Source organism: Benincasa hispida, chromosome 7, assembly GCF_009727055.1.
Source record: "Benincasa hispida cultivar B227 chromosome 7, ASM972705v1, whole genome shotgun sequence".
NCBI classification, from domain to species: domain Eukaryota; kingdom Viridiplantae; phylum Streptophyta; class Magnoliopsida; order Cucurbitales; family Cucurbitaceae; genus Benincasa; species Benincasa hispida.
The window spans coordinates 51,807,699-51,826,862 of record NC_052355.1 but is presented as its reverse complement, the minus strand read 5'-3'; the positions used below and the strand labels follow the sequence as shown (position 1 = coordinate 51,826,862).

The following is a 19,164-nucleotide window of genomic DNA, read 5'->3' as shown; positions in this document are numbered from 1 at the left end:
ACTACATTTTATTGGACCTCCAATTCATCACACCTATGCACGAAAGAATAGAGGTGGGATGGAAGACGAAGCTGGGCCAAGTGATTAAGTTATTGTTGGCTGGCTTTGTTAATTTATAATTACTGTTTTTATGGTCATGGGCATAGTTATTTGGTGTTTATGTTGTGAACTCTTGTTTAAAAGGTAGGCTTTATTTTGGTGCAACTTGAATAATGTGTTATTCTTGTTCGATAGAACAGTCCTCTCAAATTGATGCACTCTAAATGCAATTTTTAGTAAGTTGAACCTTACGAATTTCGATTTAGATTTTTAGACAAAATTTTCTTTAAAAATTATTCATGAGAATTTACTGATCTAATAGTTTATATTGTAAAACCGATATTTTTAAGAAGTTGAATTAATGTATGTCAAAGGTAATCGTAATGAATAGAGTTAAAATTGATTGACTTATGAAAATTTAGGAGTTTAATTGAATCAGATTATAAGTTTCACATGATATTAGTTGAACGAAATCTAGAAAAGTTTGTGGTTTAAATTGATACAAGCATTAGTTTGGAGTTTTAATAGATATAACCTCCAAAGTTTAGGGATGTAAATTGATATTTACCCTTATATTTATTCTCCTCTCTGTGTAGCTCAACAACCGTCCTTAGGAAAGTTGGAGGTTGATATAATATGCATAAGAAAAATACTTCATTCTAGGCTATATTTATCTATGCGCATTCCAAATAATTCTCTAATCATAGTTTGTCACGTGCATATTCTTCTTAGGTACAGTTTAAACTACACCTAAGTCCGTACGCTCTCTTTCTATCCACGTAAAAAATAACTTCCTAATATTTTTTTTTGAAAAAAAACAAACAAACAAAGTGCCACATTAGATGAGTGGAAATGGGTTTTTTCTCTTTCTTATAACCTTTTTATAATTACTTTGAATTGTGTTGTTGGGAATGAGTAGAGTGAGATGAAAAAAAGATTGTGCATCCAAGTATTATGGCTCAAATGCATAATTGACCAAAATAATGCTAGTGAGTTTTTGTCGATCCTTTTTTTTTTTTTTTTTCTTTGGGAACTTTTATGTAATTCCAAACAACTATTCTCTTAAGCATAAAGCGAAGTTTGGGTATATTCCACTAAGAGAGCCACGTAGGGGTAGTCTCATTGTTGTTGGTGGTACTAAATTCAGGTCCTTGGTTCAATCTTCTCTTATAAAAAGATTTACTAAAAGAATGTTGGTATCTTGTTGGTTGGTATACCATTGAGTAGGGAAATTTGGTTGGTTAGTGGGTAAACAAGTCCACGTCTGTATAAAGAAATGAGGTATCTTGTTAAAGGTTATCGTCTATGCTCAAATTCAAATTTAAGGAAAATTGGAGAGATAGAAAAATACACGTTCTAAAAGGGAAAAGTTAGAATCTTGGGTTTTGAGTCGATGAATTATATACCAATTAAAAAATAATTAAGTCATGCTCGGTCTGGTACCCTGCAACCTCGAGCGGCACAAACTATCCTGACTTTGTCGGAGTTACATATAACCACAGTCGAATATCATAGAGAGGACATTATAAATAGCCACATCCGATGATCCCAAAGGAGAAGAATAATAATTTTATGTTAAATCTACATCGATTGACCTAAAAGCTTAAGCTAGGTGAAGGTAAATTTAATATCACATCATATAACATCTCCCAAGTGTGCTTAGCTAAAATTATATACTCTGTGTATTAACTTAGACATTAGAGTGTGGTAGGCTCAACACCACACCGATGCAAGGGATTTTTATTTATGTAGGTCAGTTCGATTGAAAAGCAAGACTAGACTAAAAGAAGTGGGCTTAATCATGTAGTCCACAAAAGTCCTGTGACGACAATGAACACAGCAAGTTTCCCATATGAACAAAGCATAAATATGTGTTTGTGAATTTTAATGTAAAGAAAAGTGAAGATACGAAGAGACAAGTAGTCCAAGAGATGAGTTTCAAAAAGTATGTAATCAATTTGCAGTTCAAAAACAAAAGAAATCTATATACATGTTAAAACAAATGTTTATCTTGCCAATAAGAGCTCAGTTCAACTGACATATCTATGTACCAAAGACCGAAAAAAAATTCAAAAAGGTTACCTTCATAATTTTGCACGTGAATTAAACAATGTTTTAAAAATAGGTATGAAGACATATATTTAAGTTATATAATTAGTGGGGTGGGCACTGTAGCATAGTCCTATAGAAAAATAATATGATAGTAAAAGAGGTGAAGATTGAAGAGATATGAAGGGAGGGAAACTAATTTTATACAAAAGAATTAGTTGGGAGTCTAAAGATAGATATAGCTATCACTTGCCTAACGCTAGCCTTTTTTTTAGGCTCTCAAATGTAAAGCACATGGAACCTACATTACAATTGATGGTAAGGGCAATAACAAAGTTCAAACAACTATTTAACTAAGCAAAGTTGTGAAACACTCGTTTCTTTTTCTTTAAATAATGTGAGGCCATGCTTTATAGGCATCATCAAAAGTCACTATTACTCTGCGTCTAGTTGTTGAACATCTCCCATTAAAAATTTTGAAAAATCTTATGAGTTATTCATTCCATTGTTAATTAGTTTTGAGATTCAACCTTGATATGTATCAGACTCTATAAACCCTAAATATATGTTTTAAATCATCTTCAAGATTCTTTAAGAAAATTTCTTATTATTCACGAAATTTCTTGGAAGACAATTTTGGGCTATTAGATCTTATACTTTGTCTATCAATTTATGGCCGTTAGATCTTCCATATTGTCCAAGGCCAATTTGTGACCATTAGATCCCTCACATTGACCGGGGTGAATTTGGAGCCATTGGGTTTGCTCGATATCCAAGTTTCTTTGACAAATAGGTGGAGACTCATGGTAGCCATACAACCTGAATATCTCTCAAGTGAGCAAAATGTAATAAAAATAGCGAGAAATTTTGTTATTCCTCTGTAAGAAAGAAATTTCGTAACTCTTATTTTATATAGTGAAATTCTTCTATTTTTGCATGTGATTTTTACCTTAATTTGTATAGAATTTTCCACGTAAAATCAATGTGTATTAATTTTTTTATTATCGTTCTTCATCATTATTATTCTCAATCTAATTTAGCTGCAATTTTACTCTATTCGGTTATCATCCTTTTCATCATAGTATGCAATTCAATAAAAAATAAAATAAGGTAAAATCTAATAGAATGGTGTGAATAAAAAAGAGACACCCACTTACAAAAATCGAATAAATAATTAGTTTTGAGATAAAATTTCGCATAAAGCAGACAAAATCCAAGAGAATAAACAAAAGATTTCAGTTTTAGGTTGGACCTAAAACCCAATTCTAAGGCTTTGGTCATACATTGGTATTTAAGTGAAAGAAGGTGGCTAACGTGGGATTAAAACATGGAATTAACCTTTTCAAACTATTCTTTGTAACATATAAAAAGTCAAAATTGAAGAAACCCTCATTGATGAAAGAAATATAAGGGGAATTACAGGAAATAGCAAAATCGGGAGGTGTCTTTTGATTTTTATCAAAAAAAAAATTAAAATAATAAGATTTTTAGTAAAAGCAGCATACATGATATATATTTTTTTAATCTCCAAATTGTTCTTGGTATGGTCGATTAACAATTTTTTTGAGTACTATGTAATTGTTATATCATGTATAAATTCTCAATACAAATATAGTGTAAATGAAATCGTCTATTATGAGATTGTGTATCAATTCTCAATAAAAATACAATGTAAATGGAATATCGTTGGTTATAAGACTTCAACCTAACAAATTCAAGAAGTAAAGTTGCCAGATTTTTCTCTCATTTTAAAATTTGAATTGACAGTTTCATATCTATTTTGATTTGATTTAACCACTTTTTAAAAATATTGAGAATTAATCCATCCTTAATTTGTTTATCACCATTTTGATTTTAATTTGTTATATAGCTTTAGATTTTACATTATGTTACTGATTTTTTATTATTTTAAATTCAGATTAAAAATTATTTTATCCTGATTAGGATTTTACTTAATATTTTATACATATTATCATCTAACAAATTGTATATTTCATTTAAATTTATCGTTTTTTGTATTTTTTTCAATCCCTTTTTATTCATTATCATCTTATTATATTATTATACCATTATTTTTTTTTAAACAAACAAAAAAGTGTTCACTTTTGCAATCTTGTTGCTTCTATGTCTCTACAACAGTTAAGTTTCTTTCGTAGGTTTTGTGGTTGATGAAGTTATAAATACAGTGCAATCGTTGAAGCTTAAATGAAAATGGAATTATGAATATAGTGTAATTGTAAATTAACGAGCTCCCTGATTTTTCTCCCCGAATTATATTTGAATTTATATTTTATTATCAAATTATATTTTATCAAACTACTTATCGAATTAATCACAATGAACAAAAACTTCTTTATTTTTTTCCCAATTTATTTTTGTATTATCAAATTTGATTTTATCTAACTAACTTTCAATGTGTTTAAATGTTTATTACAAATTTAATTGTATCTAAATATTTTTTCATTATTTTATACATATTGTTATCGAATTAATTTGATATTTTTTTTCCTTATTTTCAATGTTTTCAATTGTTCATATAGAAACACATAAAAATGACTTGTTGTACTTAAAAAGAAACACACACATATATATACAGTTTTTTATTAATATTAATATTACTATTACTATTATTATTATCATCATCATCATCATCATCATCTATCATGGAAGAATAGAAATAAGGAGATAGAGTGTTTTTACTATCACAAGAAAGATCACTTCAAAAATCAGTGTAGGAAATTAGAAGAGGATCAGAAAAAAAAAACAAGAGGTAAATTTGGTTGAAAGTGAAGAAGTAACAATAAATTTGGCCGAAACTGATAAAGAAATAATTAGTGATGTTTATGTCTGTATTGAGAGTTACATACAAAATAGTAGCCATTCATCTGAATGGACAATTGATAGTATAGCTTCAGTACACATAGCTTCAGATAAGAGTCTATTCACATTTTTCACATCAGAACATCGTAGTCTAGTGAGAATGGGGAATGGTAGAGTTTTCAAGATCCCTAGGATTAGGAACATTAATCTGAAGACAGGGTTTGGCGAAAAGTTAGTACTACGAGATGTCAGGTTTATGCCTAGGATGAAAATAAATCTAATCTCTATTGACAAATTGGATGATGAGGGTTACAGGTGTAAGTTTGGTAGTCGCCAGTGTAAATGCATGTTGGGATCCTAGATAGTGGCAGTAGGCCACAAAAATTTCACACTGTACAGATGTCGGTTTAGTGTTATCAAAAGATCAAAGAGACAGTGGATGCCAGTTAAAATTGTAGATGTCAGGTGTAAAGGTACAACTGAGCCAACAACAATGATAACAAGTGTTGATCAATCAGATCAAGGTCCATTAGTTCAAAAGCAATTGGAAAGTCCGAGAGAGAAAGTTGATGGCTATTATGAACCCCAAATTATTAGACGATTGAATGAATTGATGAAGTCGCAAAAGCGAATAAGGGCATCAAAGTGGAAGGCCAGAGCAATTGCTAAGGTCAAGGATAAAGTCTCCAGCTTGACAATAGGTTTGAAGGAAGTAGTCAAACCATTTGCAGGATGTATCTTCTTCAAGAACAGGTGTTCAGGAGTGAAGAAGATGTCAATTGATACCACTTCGCTGAAGTGGGAGTATGTGGTTGTCCTTTATGTCTGGGGGATAATTTCACATAGCTTGTCTATACCTTGAGGCAAGCACAAATGAGTTACAATTATTTTTCTTATGGTTTCTTGTTTTGTTACTTTGTTGAGCTTACAAGTTTTATGTTAAACCTTAGAGTTTGCCAAGAAGATAAGAGATAACAATTATAGTGGGAGTTGAATCTTAGAATTTGCCAAGATGATAAGTTTTGTTACGGTGAGAGGCAAGATCGTCGTTTTGTCTCCAAGTGGAAAAATGTTGGGATTGTGGAGACAAAACTCCACGAAGAAGCGCACACATATTGATGGAATATATGTATGTATGTATGTGTGTATATATATATATATATATATATATACATAGTTTTGAACAAAAAGGCAAAATTGAAGAAATTCGTACACATGATGAAAGAATTATATATAATATTTATATGATTTTTTATTTTTATTTTTTTTACCAAAAGTCAAAAATCAAGAGAAGAAAATTTATGGTTCGTGGAGTGAAATTTTTGGGCTTGGCCCATTTGTACCCTAAGTAACATATACATATATATGTATATATATTGAATAGAGATGTGAGGCTGGAAAAAAAAAAAACAAAGGAAAGCAGTAGATGGAATTCTTCTTCTTCTTCTTCTTTTTTTTTTTTGGAGACTGACGACAGACAATTTGTAGTGTTGTGCGACAAAAGCACAATTTTTCTAGTGCAGTCTGATCGTGACAGAGATTATTGAAAATACAGTGTGTATTTTTAGGTTTTAGTGTGTTTCTTTTATTGTTTATTCTAATTACCGAGTTGTGGTATTTGGATTCAAATATTTTGTGTTGGGCTATTTGGGGAGAAATTTGTAGTGCGAGTTTTGAGTATTTTTACAATCTTTATCATAGTAGAACTTGCAGATGCAAAAGACTGGACGTAGTCCCGAATTTGGGGCAAACTAGTATAATTTTCGGCGTCGTTCTGGTTGTTAAATTTTGGCTCTATCTTGTAGAAGTGAAAATTTTAAATATAATTTTGTTTTCGCATTTTATTTATATCATTTTAAGTTTCCAACATACTAAATATCCTTTAAAACGCAACCAGAATTTTAAGACAGAAATCATGAGCAATATTTTACATTGTCAATTTTAGACATGTCAAATTATGAGAATGTTGTAACTTTTAAAATAACAAAATATATTAATATAGAATCATAAATTTGAAATGAATAAATGATAAGGGAAGGAGACAAATTTTTAGAATAGCTAAATATAAAAGTTGGTTCAACTTTTGAATGTTAGAATAATTTAAGAAGTGATTATTGAATTGATTATTAAAAATTAAAACATCATTTTGGTCTATATGCTTTAAAATTTTTGTTGTTATTTATAGGCTTTTTACGATAAATTTTGAAAACATATTTAAATTTTTTATTTTCTTACATGAAAATTATTATTATTATTTAATCAATTTCAGTAAAATTTAATTTTGAGTGACTAAATTTAAGATTCACTGAAAGTAGTAGATTAAAATTAGACTATTGAAAGTATAGGAAAATTGAACAAGATGGGACTGAAATAGTATTTTAACCATCATTAAAAGACTTTTCTACAATTATTTGAGTTTTTCGTACGATTAACCCATTCACAAGCACATTTATTATTGATGATTGGCCTCAAACATGTATGAATTATTCTAACTTTTTGCATACGTCATAGCACACTATCACAAATGTATAAATTATTCCAACCTTATGCTTATATCATAACATACTACTGCATTAACGATGTTATCCCAAATCTTTCTATTGTGTTTTCCTCATTTTTCTCTATCAAATCTATCGCAACGATGTCATCCCAAATCTTTCTGTTGTGTTGTAATAGAGATGATCATCATCTTAGTGCTACACAAGACCATCCCTAATGCGATACATTATAAAATGTGTAAGTTTGTTGTATTTTCTCCATTTTTGTCACATTTTGGTCACAGTTTATTGTGAATTTTTTTTATCGCGATAGAGATGACCATCACGTTAGAACTACAATAGATTTAACTATTCCTAACTCGATGATACATCTTAAAATGTGCTAGTAGGTTATGACATAAGTAGAAGATTAAAACTCATACATTTGTGAGATACAGATCATTAATCATAAAAGATTTTGGGAATGGATCATCTGTAAAAGAAAACTCCAATTGCTTTGATAAATACGATCTCAAATGAGGCCTAAACATAGTCCTAAACAAATTTAGACGTATATCATCAACCATTGAAATAGAAGGAAAAAAAATCAAAATTTAAGTGGGAACGAAAAGAATAAGCTCGCTTAAACAAATCATATGCAAAACTATATATATATATATATATAAGTTTTGGAAAGTCAACGTATGACTTATGAGTGGTGATGGGTGGAAATCGGCGATACGTTTAGGCTTATTGAAATTGCCTTACCCACCGTCGTGAATGGCGGAGGAAGTTTCGCTTTACTATACCATTTTATGCCCCTCTAATTCTCCCTCCACATTTACCTTCTATATCTTTTCTCTGCCATTTCTTTTTCGGATTTCAATTTATATTTTTTTTCAGAAAAGCCAGGATTTACTTTTTGCTTTAAAAAAATGACATATATCAATTTTTATTTTAAGAGTTAGTTTAAATTTTTTAAGTGGTATCAATTTAAACCCAAACCAATAATTGTATCAATCTAAACTTTAAACTTTTATAGCTGTATCAATTTAAATCCTAGACTTTCATAAATATGTCAATTTAAACCTTGAACCAAATAAATTTTTAAATTAATATACTTATAATAGTTCAGGGTTTAAATTGATATAACTATTAATTTGGAGTTTAAATTGATATAACTCCCAAAGTTCTGATACAATTATTAGTTTAGAGTTTAGTTTGATACAACACCTAAAGTTTAGCGGTATAAATTGATATTTTTCCCCAAAAAAATTGGATAAATATCAATACAAATCCCTAAACTTTGAGGTTGTATCAATAATTAAGACCTTAAACTTTCATAAATGTATCAATTCAATTTATAGTCAACTAAATTCCTAAATTTTCATAAACCAATAATTTTAGACACTTTCCTACCATCACTTTTGAAAATCATCCATACATTAATTCTCAAACGTGTATAGACTTCTTCAAATATTGGTTTTACAAAATGGACTATTAGAGTAAAATGCATTGATGCTTTTTCAAAGGAAATTTTGTTTAAGAATATAAGTTTAGGAGTTTAATTGATACACTAATAAGTTGAATTCACATGAAGTTTTTCCAAACGTATGAATTGATACACCTACAAAACATCAAGATTTGAATTAATATATGCTTACAAAAGTTCCAAATTTTAAGTTGATATAATTTATTAGTTCGGGGTTTAAATCGATACAACCCCTAAAGTTTAGTGGTATAAATTGATATTTTTTTGTAAAAATTAATTAAGTCAACTTTTAATATATATATAAAAAAAAAAGTAGACTAATCTGATGAGACCATGAACTTTTAATTTGTGTTTAGTTACTATGTTTGTGAATTTTAAAAGATGTAAGATAAGTAAGTTAAAAGATCTATTATTTATAAGATCGAAAGTTAAAACGTCGTTGGACAGATGAACGATTATTTGAGAAGAATGTTGTAAAAAATGTGACAAAAAAAATTACTCAACAACTAGATAAAGGAAATTCATAAATATACAAAATAAGAGATATAACTCAGTTGATATGAAATCTTTTGAATAAAACTCATAAACAAAAGTGTGAACGCATATGTTTAAAGTATGTTGAGGTGTTTATTATACCTAATACAAACACAATATAGATATTATGGGAAAGTAGGCCTTATTTCTAAAATCGAAAATATATGTTGAGATGTTTATTCGAAATTCTAATTTCTTTTAATTTTTTTTTGTGGGGGTCATACATGAATATATGCTTTAATCACTTAAGTTATTGCAATTTTGACAATGTTATAATAGTATTAAAATCTAAGGTTGGGTTCCTAAAAATAATAATTATAATTAAAAATTTTAAATAAAATCCTAGGTTGGGTTCGATGATAATTTTGTTTCTTAATTTTCTCAGTTTCTATTTGTAGAACTTCAATTCCTTTATCTTAATTCAAATTTTATCTGTTTTGTTTTGCTTTTGTTTTTTTCCCTTATTTTTAATACTTTTTAACAATTTTTTTTAAAGACATGCCTATGTATTCTTGTTTTTTTTTTTTTTTTTTTTTTTAAATAGCTTTATTTACCATCCATTTTCTTAATGGTAATTTACATGACATTTCTTTAAAGTTTAGAGGTTTCAGATTCCATCGCCACCTTCGTAATTGTTGTATTAGAAAACAATTATAATTTTTATATAAATTTGAAAAATAATTTTCGGAAACTATATTTTTTAGAATTTTAAAAATATTTTGAAAAGCAAGTTAAAAAGATGGTGCCAATTGAGCATACTTCCGAAAACTAAGAAGAGAAAATTAAGTCACAAAACAATCAAGGACTAATTTTTCAATTTTCTAAAGTTTGACTTGATTTTAAAAATATTATATAAAAAAGTAAATAACAAATAACAAATGTTACAGCTACCGCCTTCTTAAGTTGAATTAATTTGGATTAAAATATTTTAAAGACTCAATCCAATGGTTCATATTGTAAATTTCTACAACTTAAACAATTCCTATAAAATAATGAATCCAGTTGAGTTGTTTTTAGATAACTCAATCATTTATTTAATTTTTTTTTTAAGAGTAAAATATTAATATATAAAAGATATTTAACTATTTTTTAATATTAAATTAATATTAATAACCCAATTTATATATTATTAGTTGCTCACTTGTTGGCCTCAAATGCCCTCATGCATCGATTTGAATGTATTTGGGTGCATGATTCATTTTCTTTTCTTTTTGTTGATCAATATGTTGATTCTGTTTAATTAAATAATTGTTGAAAATGGCAGGACCCTCAGAATGAGGGATAGTAAACGGTCAAGACATGACGGTCAAGCAAAGAGGAAAACCTGCAAAATAGAAACTCGTTATAGGTTGAGTCGCGGAACTGTCCTTAAGATATTTCGCGACTCTGCCCAAGTGTGCAAGCAGGTCTAGAAATTGCCACGTCGTCCCTAGGATAAAACAGTCAAAAGAAACCCGAAAATGCACTATCCACCGGAACACACCCTTTCTAAACCCACTACTCGAAAAACTAAAATGGAAGAGTGAAGAGAGGAAAAATGAAATGAAGTGAAAAATGAGTTGTGTTTCTCGAACAGTTGAAGGTCATGCTTTTTATTAAAAATAAATAAAAATAATAATATTTTTGTTAAATTAATAATCACACACGCGTCACATCCGACCGATCGGACGATGACACGTGTAAGACGTCCACCGAATCCACATTAGTGTATCTCCTCACTCCCTCCAAAACATGGATATCCCTTGGGTCCAAACCTAAAACTCAAGATTAGAGTACATAAGAGAAACTTTCAATATCAAATTTTTCAACGTTGAATCTTCCAATCAAAAGATTTGGTTATATGTTGTTTTGAAAGTTAAATTTTCACTAAACAATAAATAGATCCAAAGTTAATTATTTAAATTCGGTAGAAAAAAAGTGTGATGATTAATTTCACCGTACAAAATTGTGTCCCTCTCAAAGGGGTTTAGTAATTAAGGAGAGACTAGAGATTAGCCCCACCTTCCTCTCAGCTCCCACTTTTATTTTCCTTTTTTTCTTTTTTTATTCCTTCTCATAATTTATCTAATCTTCTTCAGTTTCCCACTTGGCTTCTCCTCGTTTCCCATCTCTATTTATATTATTCCCCCTTTAATTTCTTCACCTCCTCAAACCTCCATCCCTTTCTTCCATGGCTTCCAAAGAATTCGACCTCTCTTCTTCTCCCTTCTCCGAAAGGTAAATTCAATTTCATTACAACCTCCATTATCTCCGATCTCAGATTCATCCTCCTCTCTCTCGATATCTCCTTTTTAATTCTTCACTAATTTCTTCCGCCGTCGTTCTCCTGCAGATGGTGGTCCAAAAACTCGGTGGCGATCGTCACCGGAGCCAATAAGGGCATCGGATTTGCCCTAGTTAGAAAATTAGCGCAATCGGATCTCACTGTGATATTGACGGCGAGAGATGAAGGAAGAGGACTGAAGGCTGTTGAAACGCTACGAAATGAAGGACTCCATGTTCTCTTCCGCCGTCTCGATGTTTCCGATCCCGTTTCCATTAACGCCTTCGCCGCCTGGTTCGCTTCCAATTTTCAAGCCCTCGACATTCTTGTGAGTTTTCTTTTCTTTTTTTTCTTTTTTTTTTAAAAAATTAATATGTGAATTAATCTGCGTAGTGCGTAACTTCTCTCTCTGCTGTGCATCACTTATTTTCAGTCTCACGCCTTCTGTTGCTTACAGAACGCAACTACTTTTTCCATTTTTTTTTCTGAATTTGCAATTTCATCCCTCAACTTACATGAAATTAGGATTCTTCTCACACGTCACGTCACGATAAACACTTCAGCTGATGTTGCAGCCTACTCTGTTCTCATTGCATCTAAACCTGGTTTAAAATGTGATGGCGAACGAAAATGCCCAGATTTTTTAAATATATATATATATTTAAATTAATAAATAAATGTTTTGTGATTTTTAAGCAAATTAACCTTTTTAAATATATTATTAATATTTTTTTATTTTATTTTATGTTTTATGAACTTTTTTTACTATATAATTAAATAGATTCATCTTCTTACGTAATTATGAAAATGTGGAAATGTCAAAATATCCACGGAAATTTAATAGCACGGTGTAAATAAGGTTTTTAATTATTAAGCTCTTTTTTTAAGTAAATAAAATTATTAAGCTTCTTTTTTCCTTTTTTTTTTAAAAGACAATTAAGCCCTTGTTAATTCCCATAACCATTTTATTTATACAAAATTATTTTAATTGGTAAAATTGTTGAAAATATTTTTAAATATAGGATCTATCATAAATAGACACCGATAAACATATAAGTAATAGATGATAGTAGTCTATTGATAAACCGTGATATTTTGTTACATTAGTAAATATTTTTATTCATTTTTCTATATTTGACAACAATCTATTATTTTTTAATTATCTACTTATTCTTTTTTATCATTAAAAAAATTATTTTGTTTTTTGTTTTCTTTTATTCCCTTGGTTTTATTTTTATTTTATACGGAGCATGGCCTGGACTTGTACCAATAACTTTAAAATATGAGGTTGCATCTCCACCTATATATATATATATATATAAAAGATAGTAACTTTAAAATATTGAGGTATGTAACATTAAATTTTGTTACGTGTATACTATTGGAATGTGTAATGGAACACGTGATTTAAGATACATATAAGGAAAGATAAAATTCATAATAGTTTTAAATTAAAGTCAAAATGAAATAAATGTCATAGGATAGATATAAAATAGGATTTGAACTGGTTTTCAACCCAAATTACCTACCTCAATGCTTGAGATATTAATAAGTTTTCCAATGGGTTGATAGATCCAGTCCTCATCTTTCCTTGAAATGTATATTCATAAGGACAATTTCATTTATAAGTTTAGTTCGTGAGTTTTAAAAATTATATCTAAATGTCTCTGATATTTTATTTTAGCATTCTATAAGTTTCTAAATTATTTTATAATTTTTTAAAATTTATAGGTATGTTAGGTACTAAATTGACTTTAGGATTCCATTTTGAAAAAATCAAGTGATCTTACAATTTTTATATGATAGATGAGTTATTCTTCGTATTACCAATTGGTTTTGAGATTCAACCTAATGTTATCTAATAATAAGTTTTTGAATTTTATTTTTTTTGTCTAAATGATTAAAGATCTATTCTACACAAAGTTGAAAGCTATGATATTTATTACATTTTTATATGCTAGAGATATATTCAATAAAAAATTGAAAATTTAGATTCATTTGATAATAATTTTCTATTTTTGAAAGTTATAGTTATTTCTTCCCAGTTTTTTTACTGTCGTTTTTATCTTTCTTAAAGAAACATTTAAGATCTCGTTGGGTAATCATTTCATTTTTTGTTTTTGGTTTTTGAAAATTAAGTTTATTTCTTCTCCGAGTTTTACAATGATTTGTATCTTTTTTAATATAATGGTTAGATTCTTAGCCAAATTAAAAAAAAAAAAAAAAAATCTATTTTCTCTTTTAATTTTCAAATTTTGACTTTTTTTTTAAACTATTGGTAAAGAGTATATAACAAAAAAATGAATTTGAAGGTGGAAGTAGAATCTATAAGGCTTAATTTTCAAAAACAAAGATTAAAAAACTAAGGCCCCATTTGATAACCATTTAGTTTTTTGTTTTTGAAAATTAAGTCTTTTTTATTCACATTTTTTACAATGATTTACATCTTTCTTAAATACAATAGTTGAATTTTTAACCAAATTCCAAAAACAAAAACAAATTTTTGAAAAGCTACTTTTTCTAGTTCTCAAAATTTGATTTGGGTTTTTTAAACCATTGGTAAAAGTTAGATAATAAATGAAGAAATTTAGAAGTAGAAGTAATGTTAGATAATAAACCATTGGCTTAATTTTGAAAAACAAAATACAGGGCTTAAATTTTTAATCAAGTTTAAAAAACAAAAGTAGACTTTTAAAAACTACTTTTCTTACTTTTCAAAACATGACTTAGGTTTTTTTAAAACATTGCTAAGAAATTGATGACAAAATAAATAAACTTAGCAATAAAAAGAGTGTGTTTAATGTATAAGCTTAGATTTAACAAACTAATATGATTTTCAAATGAGAGTCTAATAACCCCTGAACATGCTGAATTCGAAAGACTTGTAAGACACAAACTCCAAAATGATTCAACTTGTAATTTATTATAGGAGACAAGATCACATGTTATGCTATTTGTGTGTGTGTGTGTGTGTATATATATATATATATATATATATATATAGTTGTACCAAGATTTAAAAAGTAGTAAACAAGGTCAAAGAATTATTGGGAAACGAAACGATCTCACCTTTTAGAGTAAAAAGAATAAAAAGGAAAAATTATGTTGTCATGCTCATGCATCCGTAGAACTTCAATAAAGCTTTGTGTAATTATTTCAACTATTGATTAGCTAAGCAATTTCTTTAGTTTAATTTCAATTCAATGTCGTTAGATGCTTGTGGTAATACTTACTAGGTGGGCGGTCTATGTGTTTATGAATGGTATAAATTAGGTAAAAATATCTTTTTGGTCCTTATGTTTTTTGGTAAATATCTTTTTGGTCCTTATGTTTTTTGGTATAGTTTCTATTTGATCGATAAATTTTAGAATGTCACACATTTAGGCCTCGTTTGATAATCATTTAATTTTTTTTCTAAAAAAAATTAAGCCTACAGACACTATTTTCATTTCCAATTTTCTTCTTTTGTTATCTCTTTTTACCAATAATTTAAAAAATCAAACCAAATTTTGAAGACTAAAAAAAATGTTTTTAAATAATTGCTTTTGTTTTTCGAATTTGGCTAAAAGTTTAACCATTGTATTTAAGAAATGCAAGTCATTATAAGGAATAGGGAAAAAATAGACTTGATTTTCAAAAATAAAAACAAAAAGAAAATAATTACCAAACGAGGTTTTAGTTTTTAACATTTGAGTTTATTTTAATTTAGTTTCTAAATTTCAATATATTACAATTTTACTTCTAGAATTTGAGTTTTGTTTCAAATTGATCTTTAGGATTTAAGATTTTACATTTTAAACCTTAAATTTTCATTAAATACTCACTTTCTATCATGAACGTCAATTTCTATTAACTAATTAAAAATAATTATGAAGTGAAATTTTAAATTTAATTCTAAAAGTGATGAAAATATTGAAACTTAATTAATTATAATTCTTTTAATTATTTTTCATTTATCAATATAAATTAACACTCAAGATGGAAAATGAGTATTTAGTGAAAAAATCAAGATTAAAAGTGTAAATCTTGAAACTTAGAGACCAAATTGAAATAATATTCAAATGTCAATGGTAAAATTATAACATTTTGAAACCTAGAAACTAAATTGAAATCCAACTTAAAACATAATGATTAAATGTGTAATATTTTGAAATTTAAGGATCATATAGAAACTAAATCCATAATCAAGGGAGAAAAAATATTTTTTTTTCCTAAAAATCAAGAATTTATAAGAAAAGAACATTATATTGTGAGAGAAGTCAACAAAGATAACATATTGTGAAAGAAAAAAAAAAAAAAAAAACAATCTTAATTTTCTTTCCTAGGAAAGAAGGAACCATGTGGTTGGTTGGATGTTCCCAATTAATTTGGTCGTTTTATGAGTCTTTTCTTTTTCCTGTATTTCCACTTGAAGTGGGCACATTCCAGTCTTCATGACGATGATAATGATAATAATAAATAAATAAATAACATGCACTTTGACTGTTAGCTCCACGCCGCCCCCTCACGAGGACAATATTTTACAAGACATGCTACAATAATATAATATTCCAGTCAAGAGGAGTTTGGTAAGTTATCCAACTGTAGTTGGACAATTGGGTAGACTTTAAATTTCAAAGATTAAAGATACAGGTGTAATCGAGTATGCACCCAAGTTTTTAAAAATATTTTGAAGTTCTTTTTTTGTGTTGTATGTTTGAGAAATACTGTAAAATGATGAGTGCAGTTTAAGGAATATTTGGTTGTTTATTTACTTATGCAGGTTAACAATGCAGCGGTGTCGTTCAATGACATACACGAAAACTCAGTAGAAAATGCAGAAACAGTAATGAAAACAAACTTTTACGGTGCGAAATTATTGACCGAAGCTCTATTGCCTTACTTTCGCTCTTCTGCTTCCAAAAGTCGGATTCTAAATATCACCTCAAGGCTGGGAACTGTAGATGTAATTTAAAAAAACTCATGCCTTTATTATTTATTTAACTTTGAGATGATTTATTGTAGATATTGATTTGTGAGAAAAAAAAAAAAATATATGCAGAAAGTAAGGAACATGAAAGTGAAAGAGATTCTGGAGAGTGAAGATGTGGGGGAAGAGGACATCGAGGGTGTAGTGAATGCATTTCTAAAGGACGTGAAGAGAGGGACGTGGAAGAAGGCAGGCTGGCCGACACTGTGGACGGATTATGCTGTGTCAAAACTAGCGCTGAACACTTATACGAGAGTTTTGGCAAAGCGATACGGTGAGTATGGGAGTGTGAGTGTGAATAGCTTTTGTCCTGGCTTCACACAAACGTCAATGACACGTGGGAAAGGAACACACACCGCCGATGCCGCCGCACTCGTCGGAGCTAGACTCGCCTTGTTGCCGCCTCATCGTTTACCAACTGGCCAATTCTTCTTCTGGGGGCCTAATTATGATATACCTAGAAACTCCAAATTATAGCTAAACAACCTCTCCATGCACTCCCAACTCTTTTTCTATCCTCTTCTATTTAGCTTAAATGCTAAAACATATCCTTCAACTTTGTATTTTCTTTCCAAAGTTGCAATTTAATTACTCTTCGATTTTCATAAACATTAAACATTAAACATTACACTTTTGAAGTAGAAATTCTTTATAATTTCAAATGAAATAATGACTTAAAACATTGTGGTAGTGATAAATAACCTTAATTATGATTATCCAAATTTCTATTCTAAATCAAGTTCACACCATCTCATGTTTCAATTTCTGAATGAAATTTTAAAGAATTTTTACTCGAAAGATAATTTCAAAAAAAGTTGAAAGTTGAAGTGTATATATATTGTTTATTAAAAGTAATCAATCTTCTTTTCTCATGTGGCCTTGTATGTATTATTGTTTTCGAATTTTTAGTTTACATCTCTTCCTCTAATATTTTGTTTGGCCAAACAAAGCAAGGAAAATAATAACAAATATCTATATATGAAATATACATAGTGCATTTTTTGTAGCATCTATCTTTGTGCATCGTCTTATCAAATTGTCTAATCATAATTTGTTAAATGGCAAATTCTTCATACTTCTTTCTTGAAATATTTTAATTATTTTTTTGTCTGTGTGAGGGTGTGATGCATAAATAAAAATAGGTGTATCCCGAAACAGAATGCACCCAACTATTACTCTTTATACATATATTATTTGTATCCCATCCTTGATGATCTGTTTTACTTTTTCATTCTTGTGACTCTTATAACTAGGAATAAGGGGTGATTAGTAACATGTAAAAAGGAACGTCCTTTCAACTTATTTTAACTATTAATAATAATATGCATCTCAAAGGTATAGCTTCTTTTCTTAAAAAAAGGATAATAATAAATATCTTGTAAATAGGTAAGACTTATCGATGGACTCTCTATCCTTTCTTTTTTTTAGTCATCTAATTGGTTTATATTTTAGGATAAAAAAGATGGTTAGAGATCTTTTATTTTTCAACCCAATTGCTCTCTTGATTTTGGAAAAAACTCTTTTATCAATATACTGCTTCTTCTGCACATTCTCCCTACCCCATAACATAGAGTAACTAATAGTTAGGATCTAGAAAAAAATGGATAACTTAACTCACTCATGACAAAAGGTCCTTTCCGCATCAAGCATTAATATAATTTTAACGTTTAATTAGATCTTCGAATTAAGAACATAAGTCCGTTACTGTTTATTTCTTTATAATTGGAGTATAGTGTCATATCCATTTATTCATTCGATCCAACTTAACTTGACTTTTTTTATCTTTTCACATCAAGACTTCAAATAAGGTTTAGCCTACAATACCATTGAAATGTGTGATTTAAGATCCATATAAAAGAAAGATAAAAATTCAAAATAATTTTTAATTAAAGTCAAAATGAAATAAATGTCATAGGATAGATATAAAATAGGATTTGAACTGTTTTTCAACGCAAATTACCTACCTCAATGCTTGAGATATTAATAAATTTTCCATTGGGTTGATAGATCCAGCCCTCATCTTTCTTTGAAATGTATATTCACAAGGCAAAAGAATTTCATTTATAAATTTAGTTAATGGGTATTAAAAATTATATCTTAAATTTTCTAACCATTTTATTGTAGTGTTTTATAAGCCTCTAAATTATATTATAAATTTTTAAAATTCATACATCTATTAAATATTAAATTGACTTGTAAGTGTGAGTATTCTAGTTTGAAAAAAATCAAGGGACTTTATACTCTTTATAATTCTTTTTATTATCAATTGGTTTTGAGATTCAACCTCATGTTATCTAGTAATAAGTTTTGGATTTTTTCTTATGTCTATTTGATTAAGGAGGAAATGTTCAAATATTGAAGCTAAACAGGTCCGAGCGGTATTGTTCATGTAACAAGTGGCAAGCATTCGGCATTCCATGCTCGTATTTTATGGTTGTTTGCTCACATTTTAACATGAACTATGAAGATTTTATTGAGGACTACTACAAATTGTCAACTATGCTAAATGTTACTCTCCTCA

General features: G+C 28.7%; 1 protein-coding gene across 1 annotated transcript; it reads left to right on the top strand.

Moving 5' to 3' along the window:
• The first annotated feature begins 11,467 nt into the window (after positions 1-11,467).
• Positions 11,468-17,277, top strand: LOC120080825 ((+)-neomenthol dehydrogenase-like). Its single transcript, XM_039035476.1, has 4 exons — positions 11,468-11,628; positions 11,744-12,002; positions 16,437-16,619; positions 16,716-17,277. Exons 1-4 carry the CDS (start codon positions 11,582-11,584, stop codon positions 17,118-17,120), a joined length of 894 nt encoding a protein of 297 aa, XP_038891404.1. The 5' UTR covers positions 11,468-11,581; the 3' UTR covers positions 17,121-17,277.
• The last annotated feature ends 1,887 nt before the right edge of the window (positions 17,278-19,164 follow it).

Coding starts and splice junctions, on each gene's coding strand:
- LOC120080825 (XM_039035476.1), top strand. CDS start 11,582: ATGGCTTCCAAAGAATTCGACCTCTCTTCTTCTCCCTTCTCCGAAAG. Junction 11,629..11,743: donor TCTTCTCCCTTCTCCGAAAG/GTAAATTCAATT, acceptor GTTCTCCTGCAG/ATGGTGGTCCAAAAACTCGG. Junction 16,620..16,715: donor CAAGGCTGGGAACTGTAGAT/GTAATTTAAAAA, acceptor AAATATATGCAG/AAAGTAAGGAACATGAAAGT.